We start from the raw sequence: 25,384 nt of genomic DNA on the forward strand, positions 1-25,384 counted from the left end.
ATGCATTATGCAGAGATGGAGAGGCTTTCACAGGTTTGACTAATGCGGAGAGCTTCATCATACCAGTCATTTGACTGAAAACCACAACAAGTACACATTTCAAAGTGCAGGGGTTTTGAAAGAAGATTGCAATAAATAAGTTGTGTACAGCTATACCTAGTTACAGTTTGGTGAAACGTTGTCCATTGAAGAAAATTAGGCATATCTTGAAAAACAGTGCCAAATTTAAAATAGGAATTTCACTCTCTACATTCATATCTACTGACAGAACAACCATTATTTTGGAAGGTAAGACATATTTGGTTAGAAGGGTGAAAGGAAGGAAAGAGTTTAATGTCATATTAACATCAAAGTTTTTATAAACAGAACATAAATTCTCTTGGAGAGGAATAAGGGAATGAACTGTGCATAGTCTTCCCAAGAAACTTGGCCAACATTAATGTAAAATGATTTAAGGTAATGATATTATTGCTATTATTTACAAAAAGTCATCAAGTTATGGGGGCTAGAACTAAGAAAGCCTTTTATATGTGACACTGAATTTACAACACTAATTTGGAATATCAGTTTCTCATTGGATGATCAGGTGGTGTTCTTCAAGAGCCAGTAAATCACATAACCTAATCATTTAATACGAAAATGTTTTTGAAGAAATTAATAGCAGTGGTGTTTCAAGGTAAAAATGATACTGTAGCATAAATGATTCAGAATTCTTACATGCTCATAACAAAAAAGAAGTAGTATGTCTGGATTTTTCCTTCCAAGGTGTCTTTTATGAGATTTTGTGTTGAGCTAATTGTCCAGTTAATTTAATTTCTTTTCTCTGTATCATTTTAATCAATGTAGTTTTCCTTTAATTTCTTTTAGTTTTTATTCATTGGATTTTCTTTATTTCCAGGGTGTGGCTTGTCTACATCCCTACTGGTTCTAATTTTTCCTTTTTTTTGTTCCCCCTGATTCCACCCTTCACAACTACAGCTTAAAATGCTCCAAATAAATTTCTGGATTAATGTTTTACTTGTTTCTATACTAAGGTGTATGTCTGTTAATAAATTGCTCTTATTTTTGAATGCTTGTTTAGCCATTGCAATTCTTCTTTGAATATCTTTTAAATTTCTATTGTCACCTGTTATTATACTTTATAAGCCAAAAAAATTTTTATTTGCATTAGCATTTCATTTCATCTGCTAATCTTTGCACTTACCTGTCTGTTTCATTTATCTATCACTATTAATATGGTCTTCTTTGTGTGTCTTTTCAGTTGGTGGTTATCAAAGACACCTGAAAAAGAATTTTAGCAAATAGTGTATGTCCATTTCAGAATGTGCTAAGACTATTATGGCATCTACAGACTGAATATGATGTATTTTTAACTTTGATCCCTTTGGTGCTGTTTTTCTTTAGTTTCATTCAGTCTTCCAAATAGTAGCTTCTATTTGACCCTGTCAAAAGCCTAATTTAATGACTGAATGCATTTGGCAGACATTTTCCTGTTCATTTTATTTTTTCTTTCTAAGATTTTTTTGGTACCACTACAGCTTCTCTGGTTCCTTTTCCATTCCTAAATCCAGTCTTGCCTTCTACATTTTAGCTTCCAGTCTTTTCTTAACAGTACTGAGTTGAGCAATATAGTCTAATGTACCGGTGAAATGTTCATTCTATTGTTGTAAACCATTTGTATGAAAGTAGCAAAGCAACATGATAGTTTAAAAATTAAAAATAATAATAAAATAAAATAAAAATAATTATAAAACAACTAAGTCTCACTAATGATCTGCTTCTTTACTGTTAAGAAAGTGCCTCAAATGCTTTAGACTGCTTACCAAGCATTGTTTACGTAGTGCATGTTACCTGTTGTTATACAAACAGATAAGAAAAAATTGTCAGAATTGTTTCCTCATCCTACACTGAGCTGGTTGAAATATTATTGCAAAAAAACTTCTAATATATAGACATCTGTGCGGTTTTACTTCACTTACTGCGTAAACAAGAATTCCTTATCGTCTGACTATTTGAAGATTAATCATATTTTATTTGAGAGCAAAAGTAAGCATTATTGCTACTAATAATACTGTTGTTTCTTTTGTTTTCCTTGCATTGTCCAGAATGTGCCATGCAGTTCTCTGGGTGCCACATGTTCCAAGTCTGTGAGCATGGCTATTGATTTTGCAAATAAAAAAGAGACTATAACATTCATCAGGGACAGCCCAGTACCTGATGTAACTTCTCTTAATAGGTAAATTTTTATTCTACTTGAAATTTTCATAAAAAAAAGAAATGATCTACAGCATGCAAGACATATTTGTACAGAGAAATTTGTCTGTTATGGTTATTGCTATAGAGAGTGATACCTAGAAAACAAGTTATGAATAATTCATAATAACCTATAGGTGGGTAACAGTTATTTTTAATTGCCTTTATTTGTTTAAATTGATCTACATATGCTCAGTCACAAAAATTAACAGTTTACTATCAATGCAACAAATTTGTTAGCATCTTAAGAGACCTAGCATTGCTTAAATTTGAGCAATTTGTAAAAAAGGAAGCATGATTTTTAGATAATTGGTTTTGTAATGCCTTAGATAAGCACCACAATTGTAATAAAGAGTGTACAGATTTATCAAAACTATGTGTCTTCCTGTGCTGCCCATTTGTTTTCTCTTATCATGTCTTCAGGATCTCACAACCACATACCTTTGAAATGAACCACCTTAAGTTGTGTATGAACTTGAAGGTGTACTGTAACAGATGACACATTATCAAGAGAACAAATTTCTCATCTACTCTGAGTACCTGTCTTCAGGCTCATCAACCTATTTTCCAATCAGAGAAAGTCTGCATCAATGAACAAACTCTGCAAGCAAGTGTAAAGTGAATGGTGAAGGGCACTTTCTGCTGTACCATGTTTTAAAGTTTCTTGCTATTCCATTTCTGTATGGATTGTGAGATGAATGACTGCTTAGATACTCTGTGTTCACTGTAATAAGCCTATCTTGTCTTCACAATTGTTAAGGGAGTGATACATAGAAAGCTGCGGTGTATTATTAGATTTCTCACATAATAGTATTTCTTGAAATTTTGTAAGTAGACCTTTTGTCAGTTAGATTGTGTCTATCTCCAAGTGTCTGCCTTTTCATGAATTTTGGAATTTCCATGACACTCTACCTTTGGTCATCCAAACTTGTAACCATTCATGTTGCCCTTGTGTGCATATGTACAGTTTTGTCCTATTTGGTCCCACACATTTGGGCAATATTCTGGGATTGTTTACATGAGTGTTTCATATGCAAACACCTTTGTAGGCTGATTTTCAATTTTCCAGTATCCTACCAAAAATTCAAAGTTTACCATCCACTTCATCTATGACTGAGCTCATGTGATCATTCCATTTCATAATCCCACAAATTGTTACATCCACATGTTTGTGTGAGTTGGTCGATTTCAATTGTGGCTTACTTATAGTCTAGTCATTGAGTACTCAATTTTTCCGTTCCATGATGTGTACATTTTGATATTTCTGAACATTTATGTCAGTTGCCAACTGCACTATTTTGAAACCTTATCTGGATATGACTGAAAATTTGTGCAGCTCATTTCATGTAGTACAGGGTGTTCAATAAGTAACTATGCAGCTCATAACTTGCTGTATTAAAGTTGTTGTTGTTGTTGTTGTTGTGGTCTTCAGTCCCAAGACTGGTTTGATGCAGCTGTCCATGCTACTCTATCCTGTGCAAGCTTCTTCATCTCCCAGTACGTACTGCAACCTACATCCTTTTGAATCTGCTTAGTGTATTCATCTCTTGGTCTCCCTCTACGATTTTTACCCTCCACGCTGCCCTCCAATACTAAATTGGTGATCCCTTGATGCCTCAGAACATGTCCTACCAACTGATCCCTTCTTCTGGTCAAGTTGTGCCACAAACGTCTCTTCTCCCCAATCCTATTCAATACTTCCTCATTAGTTGTATGATCTACCCATCTAATCTTCAGCATTCTTCTGTAGCACCACATTTCGAAAGCTTCTATTCTCTTCTTGTCTAAACTATTTATCATCCATGTTTCACTTCCATACATGGCTACACTCCATACAAATACTTTCAGAAAAGACTTCCTGACACTTAAATCTATACTCGATGTTAACAAATTTCTCTTCTTGAGAAACGCTTTCCTTGCCATTGTCAGTCTACATTTTATATCCTCTCTACTTCGACCATCATCAGTTATTTTGCTCCCCAAATAGCAAAACTCCTTTACTACTTTAAGTGTCCCATTTCCTAATCTAATTCCCTCAGCATCACCCAACTTAATTCAACTACATTCCATTATCCTCATTTTGATTTTTTTGATGTTAATCTTATATACTCCACTCAAGACACTGTCCATTTCATTCAACTGCTCTTCCAAGTCCCTTGCTGTCTCTGACAGAATTACAATGTCATTGGCAAACCTCAAAGTTTTTATTTCTTCTCCATGGATTTTAATACCTACCCCGAATTTTTCTTTTGTTTCCTTTACTGCTTGCTCAATATACAGATTGAATAACATCGGGGAGAAGCTACATCCCCTGTCACACTCCCTTCCCAACCACTGCTTCCCTTTCATGCCCCTCGACTGTTATAACTGCCATCTGGTTTCTGTAAAAGTAATGGAAGTTATGAGAGATGCTGAAAGTGATCTCCTTGAACTTGAAGTCACAATTGAACATGTTTCCACATGTTCTTGAAGACACTATGCAGAACATCGGGAGTGATGTTCCAAATGTAACATGTCAGTGCAGCTTAGAGTTCTTATATGGTGTGTCGATTGCCTTCATGGGCCTTTCCCTTCAGTGTTCACCGTAGAAAGTAATCCGGTGGAACCAAGTTAGGTGAACTAAGAGGCCGGAGTCCTCAAGAGGTAATGTGGTCACTGAAAGTATTCTTAACAAGTTCTTCACCATCTGTGCAGTATGGGCAGTCATCCCATCCTGTTGGAACCAGGCGTTCACAGTTTTTCACCTAGGAAGGGTTCCAGAATGCATTTATGGTGTTCTGAAATCATATCTGCACAATGATGCATTTACAAGCCATGGCCCACCAAACACCAACCTTTTGATCATGCAGTGGGGACACCTTGGATTCATGCGGATTCTCCATTGTCCACACGTGACTATTCTAGCTATTCATGTAATTGGAGAAGTGAAACCATGCCTCATCCATGAAAAATGTTGTGTCAAGAATCCGCTTACCATTGTCCTGCAGGAAGGACAGAAGCCACTTGCAAAAGTTCACATGTCCCGGGTGATTGGTGTCTCTCAGTTCATGCACAACCGACATTTTGTACGGATACATAGACAGTGGTGTCCAGAGAACCTTGTGAGTAGAACCCACAGACATGTGGGCCTGCTGAGCTAGTGATCTAACTGATATTTTTGAACTTTGCAGCATCATGTCTTGCACCTCCACCACCTTCTCTTTGGATGTGGATGCAGATGGGCTGCCTGATTTTGGAACACTACGAACGTTTCCAGTCTTTCGAAACTTGGTGATGAGGTTCTGTACAGCATTTTGGTTAGGCATCTTCACTCCTGGGAACTTTGCTGCAAGTGCAGCTTCTACTGCTAAGAAAAACTTGTCTCTATTGCTGAACACATGCTCTACAAGAAACACTCTTTCTTCTATCATCTGCATGATGACCTGGATCACAATGATGTCACAAAAGACGTTGAACTTCAGTCTAACTGGACCCATGAACAAATACAAGTACCTGGTCACATATGGTTCAAATATGTTAAACAATGGAAAATGTTGTATTAATAATTGATAATCACATCAGTCATTACTTTTTAGCACAACACGACACTGCATAGTTACGAGTACTTTCTGAACACCCGGTATTTCACTATTGATGAATGCATCATCTGCAAAATGGCTGAGGTTACTATTGAGGCTGTATGTATTATAAGTACTTCAGAATGTGCAGGACGTCCTTCTGTTTCAACACCAGGCAAAAAATGTTGTTTTATTCTGGGTTCTGGAGAACATTAGAATAAGAGGCAACTGGTGTAGTGGTGAAGGAGATCTGTAAGACTAAAAGAGTTAACATTGTGTCATTCGTCTCCAGGTTGTAATCTTGCTTTTAGGTAGAAAGTCATGCCTCAGTCAGGGAGAGGGAGGGGTAGGGGGATTCTGATGGTAGGTTGTTGCAGACTGTATTTGTCAGTGCCAGCTAACACGTCAATTAAGTTCATGAATTCATTTGTGCTGTTTCCTCTATTAACTATTGTGCATCAGAACAAAGGAAATCAGCTAGTATGACATACTAGCAGTAGTTTAAAAAAATTCTCTCATTTTGCATCCTAATGTCCTTTGACACCAACCAAAAAAAATTCTTGTATACATTGTCAGTCATTTGTTTGGTAGCTGAGTATCATATCCAACTGTATTAAATGAGTGTATCAGCTCTTAGCACATGAATATCCGTCTTTTCTACATTTCTGAACTGTTGGAGTCTCTGTAAAATGGACTGTGGACTTCATATAAATAACTTCCATCATTTATTTTTATTAATTTTATTCATAAAATGACTAATTATGCTGTATTTGCAATTTTAGGATACAGGTCCGTGAAGCTGGACTTTTTGTCTTTTCTGAGGTGCCAGACTTGGATATTGTGCTTCAGTGGGATCGTGGTACAAGAGTTTATGTTAAACTGGGCCCAAGATGGAAAGGACTGGTTAGTAAAATCTTTACAGTCATTAATAAATTGTATATACAATCATTGAGCTTCAGTGCACAAGTATTGAAACCAACTGAAATACAGTAAAACCCAATTTTTAAGTTCCCAAATTTTATGTTTTACCACTTTTTGTGTGCATTTTTGTTGGTTCCAACACACCTCCTATTCCCTCAATAGTGTGCTTTCCCATCATTAAAGATTCATTATTACAACATTCCCTGCATTTTAAGTTTTCTTTGATGTTATCATGACCTTTAGCATTGATTTTCATATAGATTTCTGCAAAAAGTGGATCTTATTCCAGCTCAGTCTTGGAACGAAGCATAAAACACAGATGATGCAAAGTTACTAATAATGTAACATAGTGTTAGGACAATGGCACATGGGATGAGTTAACTAATGTTGATATTGTACTCTATGGGTTTTGTGATGTCATTTCCTGCTATTTCTCATTGAGGAGCCATTTCATCACATGAAACATAAAATAATTTCTGCAGTATTTCACCAATGTGCCATGTAATGTTGAATCAGTAGGAGCCAAGAATGCTCCTTACATCATAAGCAGAAAGCAAGATGCCATGTTCAGTAGAAGCCCATATTTGGTGGGTTTTATGTTATTCATTACACCATTTGAATATATGCTGTTTCTGACAACCAGCACATTGTTTGACTCAAGAATGAATTGTTATTGCTATGATTTGTTGTAATAAGGTCTTGGGAAATTCATAATGGGCTTAAAGAATTTTCATTTTTAGTTATTTTTGCATTGTAACTTGCGTGCTGTGAGAGTAAGGTAATGTCCCATTGAAGATTCATGAAAATATGTCATTCTCGTTAGGATTTGTTATAATTAAATTTCTGTAACATTTCAGTCATTGAAGCCAGTAGAAGACTTACATAAAATGTGAGGTTACTAGTTGGTGAGTTTTGGCATAGCATAGGTGATTGAGGCACCACATTTTGTAACCAAGGGTAGATCAGTAGGGGGCTTGTACCCGCTGTATACTATTTTTTTTTCAGTTTCATGTTTTCTAAACAGTTGTGTGAGGTTGCTGTGAAATTTATAGAAATAATTTCTGTAATATTTGATGTTATGTAAATATAAGTGTGCTATCTGTCAGGAGTGAGTTTGCTCAGTTTGGCAAACTTTTACAAGCTGATGTCATTACTGAGTGAACATGTATCTTTCACTTTAGTTTTATTATGTTTGCGTGGATATTGTACTTTCTATTTATGTATACTACAGACAGAACAACATTGGTAGCATGTGGTCCAGAAAGGCAATGTGCATGTTAATAGTGCCTACATAGGAAATTGAATTGCGTCCATGTTTGTGAATAAATTATGTGGTTTGCAAGCCAAATAAAGCTGACAAATAAAGCTGCTGCTGGAGAGTGCTGAGAGCACAAAATCACATTAACCACCTCATGCCATGTGCCGATGGTGCTGTGTCTTGCAACATTGGATATCCCATCTGTGTACACATCAACATTAGCTGTCTCGTTCCATGGGGTGGTGGCTTAAGCAAGATTTTTGTTCTCAGTGTGTTGGGTCACAGCTACTATAATGTTATGATATGAATATAAGATATGAATATAACAGAGGGAACATTCCACCCTCAATCTTTCCTCTCCCATATCCAAACCCGCTGTTCAGAGCATCCTCCTACAGGTCAACCGCAAATTAGAACAGCATGCCACCCTCCACCTCAAAAAACTATCCAATCTCCTGGTTCCTCACCTCCAGAAAGGCAACTCACTCACCCTTAACAACCTTTCCAGCAAACCTCAACCTCCCCTCATTGCACACAGACCCAGTCTCTCCCATCTACTCAATCTCCCACCTCCAGCTCCATTCCCCCCAAAACCTCAAAATTCTAATCAATACAATCTGGAACCACAATACCCTAATTCGGTAGATAACCTTTCCTCCAAACCTCTCTCCCAATCCGAAACCTCTGTCCTATCCAAAGGCCTCACCTTCAGCCCTACTCTCAGATTCAACCAAACAGCCCTTGTCAAAGATTTACTGTCCTCAACTCATCCTCTGTGCTGGAAATATCACTTTGCCACGAAGAAAAATGATCCTAATCCTACTCCTAATGATCCAACTCCCCAAGACACTATCCAAATTGAACCCTGCCTGGAACAGTTCCATCCTCCGTCACAGAGGGACCCACCTCCTCTTCCTCAAAATCACCCTCTCCAAACCTTCCAGGAATTCCTCACTTCCAGCCTTGCCTCTCAATCCTGCTTAAAAGACCTTAATCCTACTCCCAACATCACCACTGCTGAAGCCCAGGCTATCCGTGATCTGAAGGCTGACCGATCTATCATCATTCTTCCGGCGGACAAGGGTTCCACGACTGTGGTACTTGATCATCGGGAGTATGTGGCTGAGGGACTGCGTCAGCTTTCAGACAACTCTACATACAAAGTTTTCCAAGGTAATCCCACTCCTGATGTCCAGGCAGAGCTTCAAGGAATCCTCAGAACCTCAGTCCCCCTACAAAACCTTACACCTGACTCCATCAACCTCCTGACCCCACCAACACCCCATACCCCTACCTTCTACCTACTTCCTAAAATTCACAAACCCAATCATCCCGGCTGCCCCATTGTAGCTGGTTACCAAGCCCCCACAGAACATATCTCTGCCTATGTAGATCAACACCTTCAACCCATTACATGCAGTCTCCCATCCTTCATCAAAGACACCAACCACTTTCTCGAACGCCTGGAATCCTTACCCAATCTGTTACCCCTGGAAACCATCCTTATAACTATTGATGCCACTTCCTTATACACAAATATTCCACACGTCCTGAGTAATGTCAAGCAACAATTTTTTCACACTTGCAATTCCGCTGGAATTTGTAGTAGTCCCAATAATGGATTTCACATAGTATTTATGCAAGACTGACTCACTTTCTTATGCCTGGGCTCAAGTAAAAGAGTGAAGATTTTAGTGCAAGTTCTAATTCCAGAAAGTTTTTCTCCAGACCTGCTTTACTTCCTTATTAAATATTTTTGATTGATTTATTTCAAATTTGACTGTAAATGTTTATGTTTCTGTGAGAAAGTTCTGTTTTAGTGACAGTCATTAGCACTTTGTAACATGTCAGTGCTCCAGTTTCATCAAATATGTTAATTACTCTGATAACTGTACCTCAGCAACTGTACTATAACAATGGTAAGGTGGATATTTGCTTGGCCTGGCAGTGAAAGATTTTTTTTTTTTTTTTTTTTTTTTTTTTTTATTGAAAATTATCTTTTATCGAAAATGGCCTTTTACATCAATCATTGTGTCCAATATTTTCTTTCCTGCTTTTAACCACAGTGCATATCTTAGATAGGGACAGGCTATAACAATCATCAAACTGCCTGATCTGGTTGACCTACACACTGAACCTTGTCCAGTCCACATTCAGTTCCAGCTATTATCAGGAGATATTTGCTCTTTCCTTTTTTGGAGATTTGGTGCAAACAACCCAAATGGCAGGTGTCATATTCACTAAGGCTTAGCTTCTTCATATAATTTTGGATGTCTGTCAACCAACTGGATTGACGCCTTCCTCTCCCTCTCTTGTTTGTAGTCATGGAAAAGGACTTTCTCACTATATAGTCACCAAGTTTTCTGTTATGTGACTGCCATTTCACCCAGAATTTTGAGTTTTCCATTTATGATGGCAACCTTAAAACTGCCTTGTACTACTTTGATGCACACTTTGTCTTTCAGTATTACTCCTCCTGCCCGTCATTACGAGGGCATTTCTGTTGTATGGCACTTCTGTACTTGAGTCTTTTTTGATGCCTAGATTCACTGCCAAACTCATAATGGTACTGGTCTTACAGCTGTTTTATAAATTTTTCTATGGTTTTTGTGGGCATTTTTGTATCTCACAAAGTGCCTGAAAGCAAACATCACTGGTTTCAACCAGATGTTATTTTTGTTAGTAATGTTCTGCTTCAGTTGACCTGTCCTCTGATATTACAAGACCCAAATGCTTAAAGTTGTAGAAGTGTGACATTATCAAGATTGATATCTGTAGTTTAAGTGATATGGGGTTCAAGTTGTGCGTCATGCACTCAATCCATGTTCTACTTATGCATAAACACTTTGTTCTGTTGAATTTTCTGAATGTTATTAGATATAGTGACTACATCACCAACCTACAAAATATTCCATGGTGATGGATTCTGTAGCTTTGTGGTCACATAATTTTTACAACATTAAACACTAAGAGACACCTACATTTACATCAAAGCTTTTTGATTCACTTGGTGAACTTTTGGCACAGGTTTTGGCATTGTTGTATGTGTCACTGACAAATTCTGCGTAGTACTCTGAGACATGATGTGCATGTATAGCTTGCTGTATTATTGTTCTTGATACGTGGTGAAAATACTTTTCTAGAGCTGTAAAGATGAACTGAATATTTTGCTTGTTTACTCAAGATTTTACCATCACTAGTCTTATTGTATGAACAGCCTGCTGTAAGTTCAAAGATTTTCTGTTAATGAGATAAGTTGAGGTAAGCAGTCCTAAAACACTTATTCCCAGATTTTAAAGGTATTAAATGTGAGTTGTTATGTTCTTGAAGTTTCTAGAGTCAAATATGTCTCCTTTATTTTTGGAGAAAGGAGTTAACACTGCTTCTGCAAGTGTTTGGGAAGTTTTCATTTTTCAGGATGTTGTTAAACAGTTTTTAGCTACACAATATTAGCATGAAATATATACCTCACCACCCACGCCCCTCATTCTTCATGATGAAATTAGTTATGCACTGGAAAATGGTTTAATTTCACTTCTGGTAAATTTGGGTGTATTTCATTCTGCACAGAACCAGTTTTGTGTACTTTTTTACATTTAACATATTTATACTACTTATTATATTTAATTTGTCAAGTGCTTAAAACTAACATGTTTGTCACTATGCAGGTGAAAGGCCTCTGTGGAAACTTCAACAACAATGAAGCCGATGATTTCCAGACACCTTCTGGAGGTATAAGTGAAGTGTCACCAGTACTATTTGGGGATTCTTGGAAACTTCAGCCATACTGTCCTGAATCATTTGCAATTGTGGTGAGTTGTGTAAAAAGTCTCTTACTCTTGCACATTAAAAAATGGGAAGCTGTCCTCAGCCCACATGTTGGTTTGAGTGCTGCACTGATTTAATAGGCATTGCCTTCTTCTGACTGAACTGATTTACCCAGCCAGTTATAGGTGACCCATAGTGGAACATAGGTGCCAGACCATGTGCAACTTGGATTCTTTTCACACTAACAAATCATTTCCAGAGGTGAACAGAATGATAAGTGACAGAAAAATAGCAGCTCTGCCTGCAGCTTGAACCCAGTGGCACCTGCACAATGTGCCACCAATCCATAAGGATCATAAATTCATTAAAAAGCTGTACTACTGTTCTGTATAGTTGATTTTTTTGTCCTTGATGCACTACAATCACTATTATGATACTACATGTAGTATTGTATTTGACAGTCTTAAATTGGACTCAGAGAGATATGAAAACAAAAATTGTGTCCAGTTTTGTGTGTGTGTGTGTGTGTGTGTGTGTGTGTGTGTGTGTGTGTGTGTGTGTGTGTGTTTGGGAGAGATGGAGAGAGACTGATTCAGTCAACATAAATTGGAATGAATTATAGCTATTACAGTAGAAAAAATATATAGAAAAGTTTCTGAGTATTAAGAAATAACTCTACTGGTGATTCCAGCTGTGAGTGTTACTGTATTAGCCAAAATACAAGCCATTTTCGCCAAAATTGAGCCACAAAAATTATTTATAGCTTATCTGTGCAACCGTAGAAATAACAAACTCTTTCCACACCAAATAAATTTCAACTGTAGTCTTCTTTCCTCAGTTCGAAATGGGTCAACAGCATAGCTAATGTTTGGAAATTAATCACTGTATATGAGGTAACACATTTAACTGTCTTCAGTGGTTGACATTTAATGTAGGTAGTGACTGTTATCATGCTCACAGCTGTGTTATTTTACGTGATAGGGTGGGTACAGTTTTCGTTTAACTAAAAAGTGAAACTTTTGTTTCCGCCAGTTTGAAGTTATGATGCAAATTTCAAATTTGGAGTTATTCATTGTGTGAAGACTACATCTAATAGAGCAGATGGCAGAAACTATGGTTTGTAAGGCTCTAGTGTGCTGCATTGAAGAATAAGCTGGAAACATGTTTCCTCAAAAAAAATCGTACAGAGATGCAAAAGCTGAAAAGTAGCTTGAATTTGAGGCTATGTTTCAGTCCTTCATTAAAGGTAAAAGAAGATGGGATACTTACTCTTAACAAATAATCCATTTCAAGGCCTTGGAGATTCCAAAGATTGTGAACATTCCTCAGATACAATTTTGTGGCAGTATCAGTTGGTATTACAAGTTTATAAGTAAAAGTGGCCTCTCTGTATGATGAAGTACTTCACTAGCACAGTGACTACCAAAATAATTTACTGAAAAACTCATCAGATTATAAAGACAGACCTAGTATGCTGCTATTTTAGTGGTGGAGATTTTTACAGGACATCTCACATCTGAAGTAAAGAATGAAATTGCTACATTGAAGACTGACTTAGTCTTCAATAAGCAAGTATCTCCAAACTGCAGATACTTAATGTTGTAAACTAGCCTTATAAAGGCCATCTCTGGAAACACTGCACCAAATGGCTTTTATAAGGGGATGATGCACTCATTCTATCTGGCAAGATTAAAAATCTGTGAGTCAGCCTTATGCATTAGTTCATTTTCTCTTCATGGCACACAATGTCACCAGATTCTTTCATCAAAAAGTTGAAATGCTATATGTCCAAACCCTGGATGGTTATGAGAACAACATACTTTGGGAGGGGAGTTATGAAAATACTGACAGAGATTAAACAGATGGTAGTAGAGAAGTTAACAATGACATCAGTGAAGACTGTGATTAGAAGGTTGGTATTTCTGTATAATTTATCTACATAAAAACATTAAAAATATACTCTTGAGTGACCATGTTGTGAACAGTTTTTTAAATGGGTAATGTGATTAAAAAGACTGCTATACATGTGAGCTTTTCGACAAAAAACCTTTAAAACACACACACACGCACGCACGCACGCACGCACGCACGCACACACACACACACACACACACACACACACACACACACACACAAGCACAACTCACAGGCACAACCACTGTCTCTGGGCGCTGAGGCTGGAGGTGTGGCCTCAGTGGCCAGAGACTGTGGTCATGTATGTTTGAGGTGTTTCAGTTGTGCTTGAGTGAATGTTTGTGCATGTGTTTTCTACATTATAAGACAGTCTTTTGGCCAAAAGCTCACATGTATAGCAGTCTTTTTGTTGTGACTGTCTGCAACTCAACATGTCCATTATAAGTGAGTAGCAGTTTCTCCTTCTCAGAGCACTGTCGTTATTCCAATCTTAATAGTTGATTAAAAACCCAAATCTTTACTTTTATGGTAATTTGTTGCCACATAAAGTTTCTTTTTGAGACTAGTCAAATGTGTTTTTCATGTAGGATGCATGCAAAAAACACCCAGAACGAGAAATATGGGCAGTTCAGAAGTGTAGTGTACTAAAGTCTGAAGTTTTCCGCAGCTGCCATTCTGAAGTGCCTTTTGAACCCTATCTACACAGGTGAGTTAGAATTATTTGCTCATTGCTCTTTCTGTAAGTGCATGCAAAGTAGATATTATTATATAGTTTTTATTTTATGAATTGTATGACTGCAGTAAGCTGTATTGAATATCATAAGGGATAGTGCAAGTTCATGTAAGTTTAAAGGATTACACATAACTCTAGAGAACTGTGGAAGACAACAAAATATCAAGCAATTTTGTATGCATTGTAAATTATAAGAAAATATATACAAAAAGAAATGAGACTAGTGAGATGGGACAGAACATGTGAGAAGTGTAAAGAAATGAGAGAAGCTCAGCAAAGAGGAGTTAATATGCTCTTTGGATAGTGCTTTTGCCAAATGTTTGTTGATTTCAAGGGCTTCTAGCAGCTTCAGTTTTGGCTTTTTGTGTTCCGAGTGGATGATTTTGCAATATTTCTATTTGGAAAATGCTCTTGCAGTATGTGCATTTTCACAGTATTCTCACTGTTCATGTTGTTGTGGTTGGCAGGAGAGCCAACACAGGGTTACTGAGGAGGCCAAAATGCACGCGTTTTAGCTCACGCAGGCTGGCGGGAGGTCTGGAACATGACAATGGAATTAGAATTGAGAAAAACAGACATAGCTGGTGGTACACTTAACTTCAATCCATTAATGGAGAACGTCGCTCTTTATGGTACATGATTCACAATATCAATAGTACAAATACTGGCGCCTTGCTAGGTCATAGCAAATAACGTAGCTGAAGGCTATGCTAACTATCGTCTCGGCAAATGAGAGCATAGAAGTCAGTGAACCATCACTAGCAAAGTTAGCTGTACAACTGGGGTGAGTGCTAGGAAGTCTCCCTAGACCTGCCGTGTGGCAGTGCTCAGTCTGCAATCACTGATAGTGGCGACACACGGGTCCGACGTATAATACTGGACCGCGGCCAATTTAAAGGCTACCACCTAGTAAGTGTGGTGTCTGACGGTGACACCACACATGTGTCTTGAATAAATAATAGTAGGTTTAAGAACTTCTTCATCAGATAGATACTACAATTATTTATGATTCTTGTAGCATTTTGTTTTTGTCCTGAGAGCAATTTGGCCCTTTTTCTATTCTAATCTTACATGTTTAACACTCTTTAGTTCATGACTTCTGAGCTTAAGTTTTGTAATGAAAGGAACAATTTTACAAAAGAGTGTATTGTGTTCTAAACAGTAATAAGTGTGTAAACACTGTTACATTTAATAGAAAGATCCACCTCTTAAGAAAGGGGATATGACAAATAACTTCTTCACCTTCTCTCAGATGTTACGTTTTTCTTCCACAAATTTCTCTCCCATGAGAACCTTTACATCTCAGAGTAGCAGTTGCAACCTACATCTCCATTATTTGCTGGATGCATTCCAGTCTCTATCTTCCTCTACAGATTTTATCCTCTACTGCTCCCTCTAGTGCCACTGAAATTCCATTATGTCTTAACAGATGTCTTTTCCTTCTGCCCTTTTTTCTTGTCATTACTTTCCCATAGTCTCCTTTTTTTTGCTGATTATGTGGAGAACCTCGTCATTTTTTAACTTATCAGTCCGCCTAATTTTCAACGTTTTCCTGTAGCAACACAACTTGAATGCTTCAATTCCCTTTTGACTGTTTTTCCAACAGTCCATGTTTCATTACCATACAATGCTGTGCTCCAAACCAGGGTGACAATTTGTCTGGAAAACTTGGAATTCTCAGGGAATTTCATTTTATCTGGAAAAATCTGGAAAATTTCAGGAATTTCATAAAATCTCAGATAATTCTTTGTTTTTAACCTAGCATTGAAATTGAATTTTATTGACTTTTATAAATCACAAATTTTAAGATACTTCATATCTCAAAGTGTGTTAATTATATGAATATTATTAGAAATAAATTACTGATGATGTTTAAAAACTGTGGTTAAACTGCTGCTTTTGCAGCTCACCATTAATTTATCAGGAACTATTTGACATCATCTTCCCCCTCACATCTAAAATTCTCAGGAAACAATTTTTTTTTTTTCTTCGGTGTTTGATTAGCTATACTGCAAAAGGTACTTCCTCAGAAATTTCTTCCTCAAGTTAAGACCTATGTTTGATGCTAGTAGACTTCTCTTATTCAGGAATGCCCCCATTGACAGAGCTAGTCTGCTTTTTTTTTTATATCCTCCTTGCTCTGTTCATCATGATTTATTTTGCTGCCTAGGTAGCAGAATTCCTTAACACCATCTACTTCATGCTCCCCAATTCTGATGTTTAGTTTATCATTGTTCTCATTTCTGCTATTTCTCATTACTTTTGTCTTTCTTTCATTTACTCTCTGTTCGTATTCTGTACTCATTAGACTGTTCACTCCATTCAACATATCCTGTAATTCTTCTTCACTCTCACTGACGATAGCAATGTTGTCAGCAAATCCCATCATTGATATCCTTTCACCTTGAATTTTAATCCCACTCTCCAATCTTTCTTTTAATTCCATGATTGCTTCTTCAATGCATAGATTCAACAGTAGGGGCAAAAGACTGCTTCTCTGGCCAACAACCTTTTTAATCCAAGTACTTCATTCTTCATCTTCCATTCTTATCATTCTTTCTTGGTCCTCATACATATTGTATATTATCTGTCTTTCCCTTTGGCTTGCCCCTATTTTTCTCAGAATTTTGAACGTCTTGCATAATTTTACATTGTTTAATGCTTTTTTTCAGATCAACAAATCACATGAACATGCCTTGATTTTTTTTCAGTCTTGCTTCCATTATCAGCCACAACATGAGACCTGCCTCCCTGGTGCCCAAGCCTGTTCTAAAGCGAAACTGATTGTAGTCTTAACAGACCTTCAATTTTGTTTTCCTTTATGGCATTTGATTATTTGTTTTTCTGGTCTATTCATCTGGTATCTTTTATTTTTACATGGTCTCTCTGTTTCTTTATGTCCCCCCTTAATATGTTCAGTAATACATTTAATTTTCAATTCTCAACTGATTGCTGTACTACTTATGCTGTCTGAATGTGTATAGCTGGTTGATCTCCTGAGAAATGCACATCCACAGCTTGTCTTCTATCCCCATATTTCACTCCTATATAGTATGACTGATAATTTTCTATTTCCTGTAGCCATTAGTGCCATATGTCATCAACCAAAAAGACTGTCTGATACATATGCACCAGTTGGAATGGAATTGCTGCCATTTTATGAGGAGGGGATGTAATCACACCAAATACTAATTGTGTAACTTTAAACAAAGATTAATTTTTTCCCCTGTATCTGATATTAGTATATTTTGTAGCTCCCATTGTTTATTGTTTTAATGCACTTAATTACTATGATTAACAAAATGTATGAAACAATTTGCAAAACAAAGCAACTGAGAATTATTATTTTATTCCTAGTATAGATAGCTAGATAGTAAGCACACATATGTAAATTAAGTATTTAGTTATGTTATGACCTTATTTTATTATGTATTTTGTACTACCTTCTTTCTCATATTAAGAAAATATTATTAGTATAATGTACAGGTGTAACTAGGGCATGTCCTGAAGCTGACAGGTGAATCACATAGGGAAGTGAGAATACATAAGTAAAAAAAGTGATGAGATATAAAGTAGAAGCTAGGTGTGCATACATAAAAAAAGAAATAAATAAAGTGGAGACATGGTAACAGACATAATGAAAGTGGAAGCAATTAAGTAAGAAATACATAGAAGGAAATAACAGCTAGGTGAAGAAGTTTCTTCTATTTCTAAACTGTGATTAAATTTTGAATTGTGACTTATAATCCAAAAATTTTTTCTAGGTGTATCTTTGACTCTTGTGCTTGTGATCAGGGAGGAGATTGTGACTGTTTGTGTACAGCTCTGGCAGCTTATGCTCATGAATGCAACATTCACGGTGTGCCTGTAAAATGGAGGACGCAGCAGTTGTGTCGTAAGTTAATGTGCTCCGTCTGTTTGTCTGTCAGTCAGTGTCTCTCTCTCTCTCTCTCTCTCTCTCTCTCTCTCTCTCTCTCTCTCTCTCTCTCTCTTGCACTTATTGTGTGTTGCATTAATTGTATTTCTCAGTGCAGTAGCTGCTTCAAATTCAAGGTTAGACTCACATTTTTAGTACCATTACCTGACACTAATAGATGTTTTACAGTACCTGAGAAGATTTTATCCATCTTTTCCAGTAGTCTGTTGTAAAAATTTCCACAATGGAAAAAAATTACACACTGTCAATGTAAATAAAGTGACTGATTACGTTCTGTTATTTTTAAATTGATAACTGCTTTTGACCAACCAGTAATCATTCTCGGACAAAAGGAACATGCTGCAAGCATGATGTAATGTTCCTGTCGTATTTTCAGTAATATTGTATTCTATCTCAACAGTATTTTCATCTTCAGATTAACGATGCATGCTGCAAGCAGTGACATAATGTCAATGACTAGTTAATGTTTTCACAATGTCACCTCTGACCAGCTGCAACTCCCTCTGGCATTTTGTCAATAATCATGGTGGCATGGTAAGAACAAAACCACACTAACATCACTTTGGTGCTAATGTTGACTGAATTTACCTGATGCCATTGAGAACATCCACTATTTGCTATAATCCGATTTGACAGTGATACAAAAACACTACAGACTTGAACTATGTACATGCACACCACTTTATCCATGAGAATTTTATGACCAGTCATCAATACATATATAATCACCTTAGTTAAGTGCCCACTGTTACCAAAGACATCAACAGTTTAGACCATGAATCAGCATGTATTTTTGAGTGATACAGCATACACAATGTATATTAGGCCATAGGTTACCATTAATAACTGTGACTGCACCAAACTGCAGGTCGTTGTATAATTTTCAGAATGCATATTGAAAAACTGGAGCTCACTGCTCACTTTTATCTGAAAGCCTGTAACACTCTTTCCCTGAAGGATCTCGAAGACCTTTATAAATAACTGACTCATTTTGGGAATGTAAAGCCACATAAAATGGCCTCATTGAATACCTCACCTAAAAGTTACATTGCTTGCAGACAGGAGGAAGGAATCTAAATTACTAAGTGTATGTCATGGAGCCCAGTATCAATTTCAGGCTGCTTGTCTAGTGGCCTCCAGGGGCGACAAAAATTTGATTTTCAATATAGGTGTAATATTATGTTAAAATTTTCACACAACAAAGCAAATATTACAGTTAGAAACTGTGTGTTCGTCTTGAGGCAGCATAACCGATGGTGTGCAAATGCCCAGACTTGACACACCCAGTATTTGAGAATGACATTAATTACCCATTCCCAAGAAACTTTACACATAATTTCAAGCCTTTATGAAAATGTTCCTCATTGACACCCCCCACAAAAAAGGAAAAAAATTATCACTTAACTACATTTTCACTGTTGCAGTAAAACTTCAGCCTCAGACATGATATTTTACTTTGTTACTTCTGTACTACCAATTCTATTTGCAACACAGTTTTCAGAAAGTATCCACATACACCACTGAACGTAACTGCAAAATTATGTCATTGTACAGTGTCACATAGTTTAGGAAATATGATGACATTAACATTGAGATGTGTGAGAAACTTGCTATTGCTTAAAATTGAGTGTGCATTATCCATACTATAGTCACCCAGTGTTACTTAATGAGTTCATTTAATGACTTGCAACTAACTTTAAACATTATTTAAAACCTTTCCTGAGCTTTTTCCTGCTTACGTGTTTGCCATAAATACATAATACATTAACTCATTTGTAAACTAATCAGGCATTACAAGCTGTCTTACACATGGGAGTTAAATTCTTTGGAGAATCAGGTATTCACTGTATCACAAGATTTCCTAAATTCAGTAAAATATCACAGCATGGAATTTCATGAGAAAGAGATCTGGCAAATGCAAATCAATGATAGCTATTGAGAGAAAGATGGTTACTCAACTTATGAAAAGATGTAGCTACAAGAGGGCCAGTTTTTTAGGCATAAAGCCTTTAAATTAATTGATGTGTTATTTCAGCATCATAAAAAAGAAGGTGAATAGGTAGCAAATGCCAATTCCACCAGTTCAGTTCTGTTTGAATGTTCATTGAATTTTTTGCAGAAAGAATTAGTCCAAGAATTTTGTTCCCCAGAAATAAATTTGTTTTTGTTGTAGATACCATAATCTGGCAGCTATCAAACTTCAGCTATACTTGAATATTTTGAGACTGGTCTATGAACAAAGAAAGACAGTTTTAATTTTTTGTCATGAGTGACAATTTTTATCAGTTTAAATGTTACTGTCAGCTTTATAGTAACCACAGTAGTATTTGGAGAACTGTATATGTGGTTTCAAAACTATGATGAGAATTTTAACTTCATTTTAAATCAAAAACTTAACTTGGTTGGTACACCTGAAAGATCTTATGATGAGGGCCCACAGGACACTAAACAGTCTTGGTGCCTCAATTGCAAGTCATGTACCCAACAAATGAAGAAGGAATCCTGACCATCATAAAAACCTTAAAAACAGTCCTCTGGAGTAAGTGGTATACCTGATAACATAATCAAAAAGTGTAGTCAACTCATTGTAAAACCACTATCATATTTATGCATAGTTCACCGGCATCAGGGACTTTCTCTTCTTGTCTAGAAATTACAAAATTGAAGGAAGTCTACAAAAAAGGAAACACGGAAGAAGTTGGCAATTACAGGGAAATTGCCCTGTTATCTGGATTCTCAAAAATTCTAGAGAAGGTCTACCACAAAAGACTTACAGCCTTTATGGGAAAATATCAAATTCTATCCACAGCACAACACAGGTTTAGAAAGAACCGCTCAACTGACAGTGCTATCTATGAATTCCTAAATGAAATTTACCAGAAAGTGGACAGTGGCAAATAGATCACTGATGTATGCCTTGACTTGTCAAAAGCATTTGATATTACAGATCATGAAGCACTCCTACAGAAATCACATCAACTAGACATCAGAAGCATACCTGATGACTGGATCAGGTCATACCTCTGCAGATGGAAACAAACAGTGGAAATACAACAAGTTGACTGCAAGAAATTACAAACCATTGCTCAGATTACCAAGACATGAAATATGGAATATCCCCAAGGGCCAGTACTAGGTCCAGCACTGTTCCTCCTATATGTAAATGACCTACAAGCAAATGTAGTGTCAAAATGCTTACCAGTTTGCTGACAGCACAAGCTTTCTCATTATTGCTAAATCAGAAAACCTACTACAAGAAAACATAAGAAAGACAATGGGTAGCATAGCAGAATGGTTCACATACCTTATATTAATCATTAATGAATGTAAACTTTTAGCAATCAACTTTGGTAATGTAAAGGAAAGGTTCCGCAAACTATAAATATCCAGTTTTCAAAGAAAGCTGTACATAGAGTTGACCTGACAAAGTTACTAGGGGAAACTCATATTGACTGTATCAGCAAAAAATTGAACACATCTTACAATGTGATGAGTATCCTTGAAAGCTGCTGTAACAAAGACTGCTGAAAAAGTGTGTGCTGTGCAATGCCCAATCAATCCTGAAATGTGGAGTCATTTCCTGGGGAGCTCCTCTAATTGCCATTAAGCTATTTAGAATTCAAAGAAGAGTCATAAGAATCATATAAGGTGCCAAACACAGAAAATATTGTGAGCCACTCTTCAGAAAACTGCAAATCCTCCCACTTCCATGCTTCATGTATATGAAACCATAGTATTCATACAGCAGTAAGCAACTGAAACTCCCGCAGTCTCCTCAAAAATGAATATGCACACACTCACAACAAGGCAAAAAATGGATCTCCATATGCACCACACAAAAATTAAGCTCTGCCAAAATGGAGTTCTGCACCTTTGAAAAAAGTTATTCAGGAAACTACTAAGTAACATACAATCAATAAACAACATATCGAGGTTCAAAGCTGCAGTGAAGGCATATCTAATTGATCATTGCTTTTACAGTACGAAAGAGTATTTTGATAAATAATAATGTGCCATTATGAATAATATTGTACCAGTCTTATCCACTGCAATCATAGTAATATTGGAACCACTGAGCAAATACAAGTAATGTACCAATAATAAATAGTATAACCGTAAGCAATTAATGGTGTTAAAATGATAGAAACATTATCGTGTTAAATGATGTCCAACATCTTATATATATTTATGTACCAAAAAGGTCTCATGGACAAATAAATAAACAAATAAAGGCATATCATATTCTGCTAAGCTTTTTATGGTCAGTTAACAACATGATCAATTCAGTTACTACAGAAATTCAGTTTGTATGAAGATAACATAATGAATGGTGCAACATTTCATATATTGTATCTGTTTACTATCTCTCACCTTTTTATTTGTTTAATCTTAAAACTGTAGACAGTTTGTATAATGGCAGATAACTTTACAGCCTTGCAGTGCGATGAACGCTGTTCTGAATACAGACCTTGTGTAACTACCTGCCCCAAGAAGACATGTGACAACATTCTCAAATATGAGACAATTACAAGAATGTGCAGTAAGGATCATTGTGTTGAAGGTGAGTAGCAAATGTGCGGATTGAGATCAAAGTTTGCTGAAATACTTTCTAAAACTTATGAAGGTGTACATTTTTTTTAATGACATACAGGCCTGATTTGTTCTATAGATGAAATATAAGTGTGCACCTTTCAATATCTGACATACTCACTATATGAAAAATAGAAAAGCTTTATTATTTTCTCTCAAAATAAACTATTACTTCAGTTAGTGTGAGAGATACATCTGTAACGTGTTGCCCATTGTCTCATGTACGTATATTGCTGGTGAAATATTCTTTATTTCAGTTAAATATATTAATGTTTGATGTTGCTACATTCCTTTTATAACCATCTCCAACCTACCCTTATTTCCTACCTGAGGAAAGAACAAATAGGTCTGAAAGCTAAGATTATATCTTGCTCTTTTTAGTGTTTGTTTAAATGTGTATGGAGAATTTTGTTCCTTGAGTTTAAGTAATGATGGACCATCTGTCTCATGTTTTTATAGTTTTGACAAATGAATTGACATTTTTATACAATTAACTTCCTGCCTACTTTTTTTATTAATTATAATTGTGAATAAACAACTCATGCAAGAGTATTAAATGTTTTATTGATCCAAAGTGGCTAATATGCAGTAGAGAGAATTGTATGATATACAATACTGAATTTCAAGCTTTGAGTGTGTTCTCTTAAAGACAGCGACTAAAGAAACTACAGGAAGACAGCGAGTTGTCTATCCACCTACAATGATAGAAGCACACATTCTTATGACATTGTGTTTCTTTCATACACAGGGATTTTTTTTTTAGCATGTTATACTTTTTTGTTCTTCAGCTACAAGCTTTCATATTAGCTCACCCTCTATTTGTCACCTGTGTGAATCACTTTATCTGTTTTAACTGTCTTGTGTGTCTAAGGAATATTATAGCTTTCATTCTGGCTGTCTTGATGAGATTCTAAAATATTTTTACACTATTAATCACATGTTAATACCAAAAGACACACACTTTCAGTGCATTTTTGGTATGGGTACATATCATATGCTCAAAAATTCAGTTTTCAGTTTTATTGACTTGTTGCTGTAAAGAACAGAAAGTATGTTAAACAAGGTAGATGTATTCAGTTAATTTCTCAGAATTCAGTAAATTCATTAATCATACTTTAGTGAGCTATTGTTCCTGTATGTTGCAGAATAATTTGTTCACAAAGTACAATAACAGTTCTGGTTACCACGTCATTAAAGAAAAATGTGATTATTTATATTTCCCATCCCATTGTATTCTGCTTTCCCTTCCTTGATCCTAGGAGAATTAGCATTTGATCCTTTGTAAAATCTCACTTATTTCACCTTTTCCCCTCTTTAGATAGATTAAATAATTAGCTCCAAACATGAGTTTCTGGTAGCTTCATCCCTTCAGTATTTGCTGCTGACTGTTTATCTTTATTTTACTAAAAGTTTATTTTAATAACCCCACAATGTGTTCATCCAGGTTGTGAAGCCAAGAAATGTCCAGATAATGAAGTATACTCAAACGTTACAGCCTTAGAGTGTGTTACTGTTAACAAATGCAAGCCTCCAGTCTGTATTCAGACAGCACAGGCTACCTACTATGAGGGAGATTTGATGGAAGAAGATGCCTGTCATCGATGGTAATCACATATTCTGCTTATAATTGTTGATACATTGTGGTGTTATTTTATTTGAATGGGCACATTATAGTGCAGCGTGCTGAATGTCAGGCCCATCCTTAACATGTACAGGGTATGGCAAACATGCTTGATTTGTGAAAAAAAAAGAGGTTGGGTCTGCTACTGTAACCTTCCAGGAAGAGTGATTTTGAAATTTGGACTTCTAAAAACATTATTTTAAAGCTTTTCTGAACTTTTTAAAATTGTGAACACAACACCTGCTTTCCATTGATTCAACCATAGCAAAACCTGTATCATACGACATCTCAGAATCTGCGGTTCTGAACTTTTCTTGTCAGAGGTACTGATACAACATACTGTTGTGTACCATCACAGATCAAGTACTGGTAGCAAGCATAACTTTATGTACTTCTTAAATGAATCTGATTTGGCAAAATGATCACCAGAATAGATGTGAAGTGATTCACTTCAAAGTAGTGAGCTTTGTGCTGTAGGATGTTTGGGTAAGAGTATATTACTGCACTAGATGTATTTAATTTATTGCCTATAACCTTCATTGGCAGTATATTACATTAGCAAGAGAAACTAAAGAGTATGCCTATCATCTATGCACCTTCTGCAACTAATGAGTGATGATATACAAAAAAAAAAAATTCCTTATGTTTCAATTCATATTGATAAAAAGGATTTTCCCAATATTTCAAGAAGAATGTTTTTGCCAATCTTTTGCTATTTCAGTCTGATTCATTTGTGTACAAACATTAGCTCTTTGGTTAAATTTACATGTTCTGTTGTTTGGGAGCACTGTCTGTCACTGCTGTATGAGGTGCAATGTAACACTGATCAAGC

General features: G+C 36.3%; 1 protein-coding gene across 1 annotated transcript in view; it reads left to right on the forward strand.

Moving 5' to 3' along the window:
- The window catches only part of LOC126356178 (hemocytin), a 438,196-nt gene that overhangs the window by 164,652 nt on the left and 248,160 nt on the right, over window positions 1-25,384 (forward strand). The window contains exons 25-31 of the mRNA XM_050006942.1: window positions 2,106-2,236; window positions 6,593-6,713; window positions 11,658-11,801; window positions 14,259-14,377; window positions 18,169-18,299; window positions 22,774-22,902; window positions 24,376-24,535. Coding sequence (XP_049862899.1) covers window positions 2,106-2,236; window positions 6,593-6,713; window positions 11,658-11,801; window positions 14,259-14,377; window positions 18,169-18,299; window positions 22,774-22,902; window positions 24,376-24,535 — 935 coding nt within the window. The remainder of the gene's footprint in view (window positions 1-2,105; window positions 2,237-6,592; window positions 6,714-11,657; window positions 11,802-14,258; window positions 14,378-18,168; window positions 18,300-22,773; window positions 22,903-24,375; window positions 24,536-25,384) is intronic.

Source organism: Schistocerca gregaria, chromosome 3, assembly GCF_023897955.1.
Source record: "Schistocerca gregaria isolate iqSchGreg1 chromosome 3, iqSchGreg1.2, whole genome shotgun sequence".
Taxonomy (NCBI): Eukaryota; Metazoa; Arthropoda; class Insecta; order Orthoptera; family Acrididae; genus Schistocerca; species Schistocerca gregaria.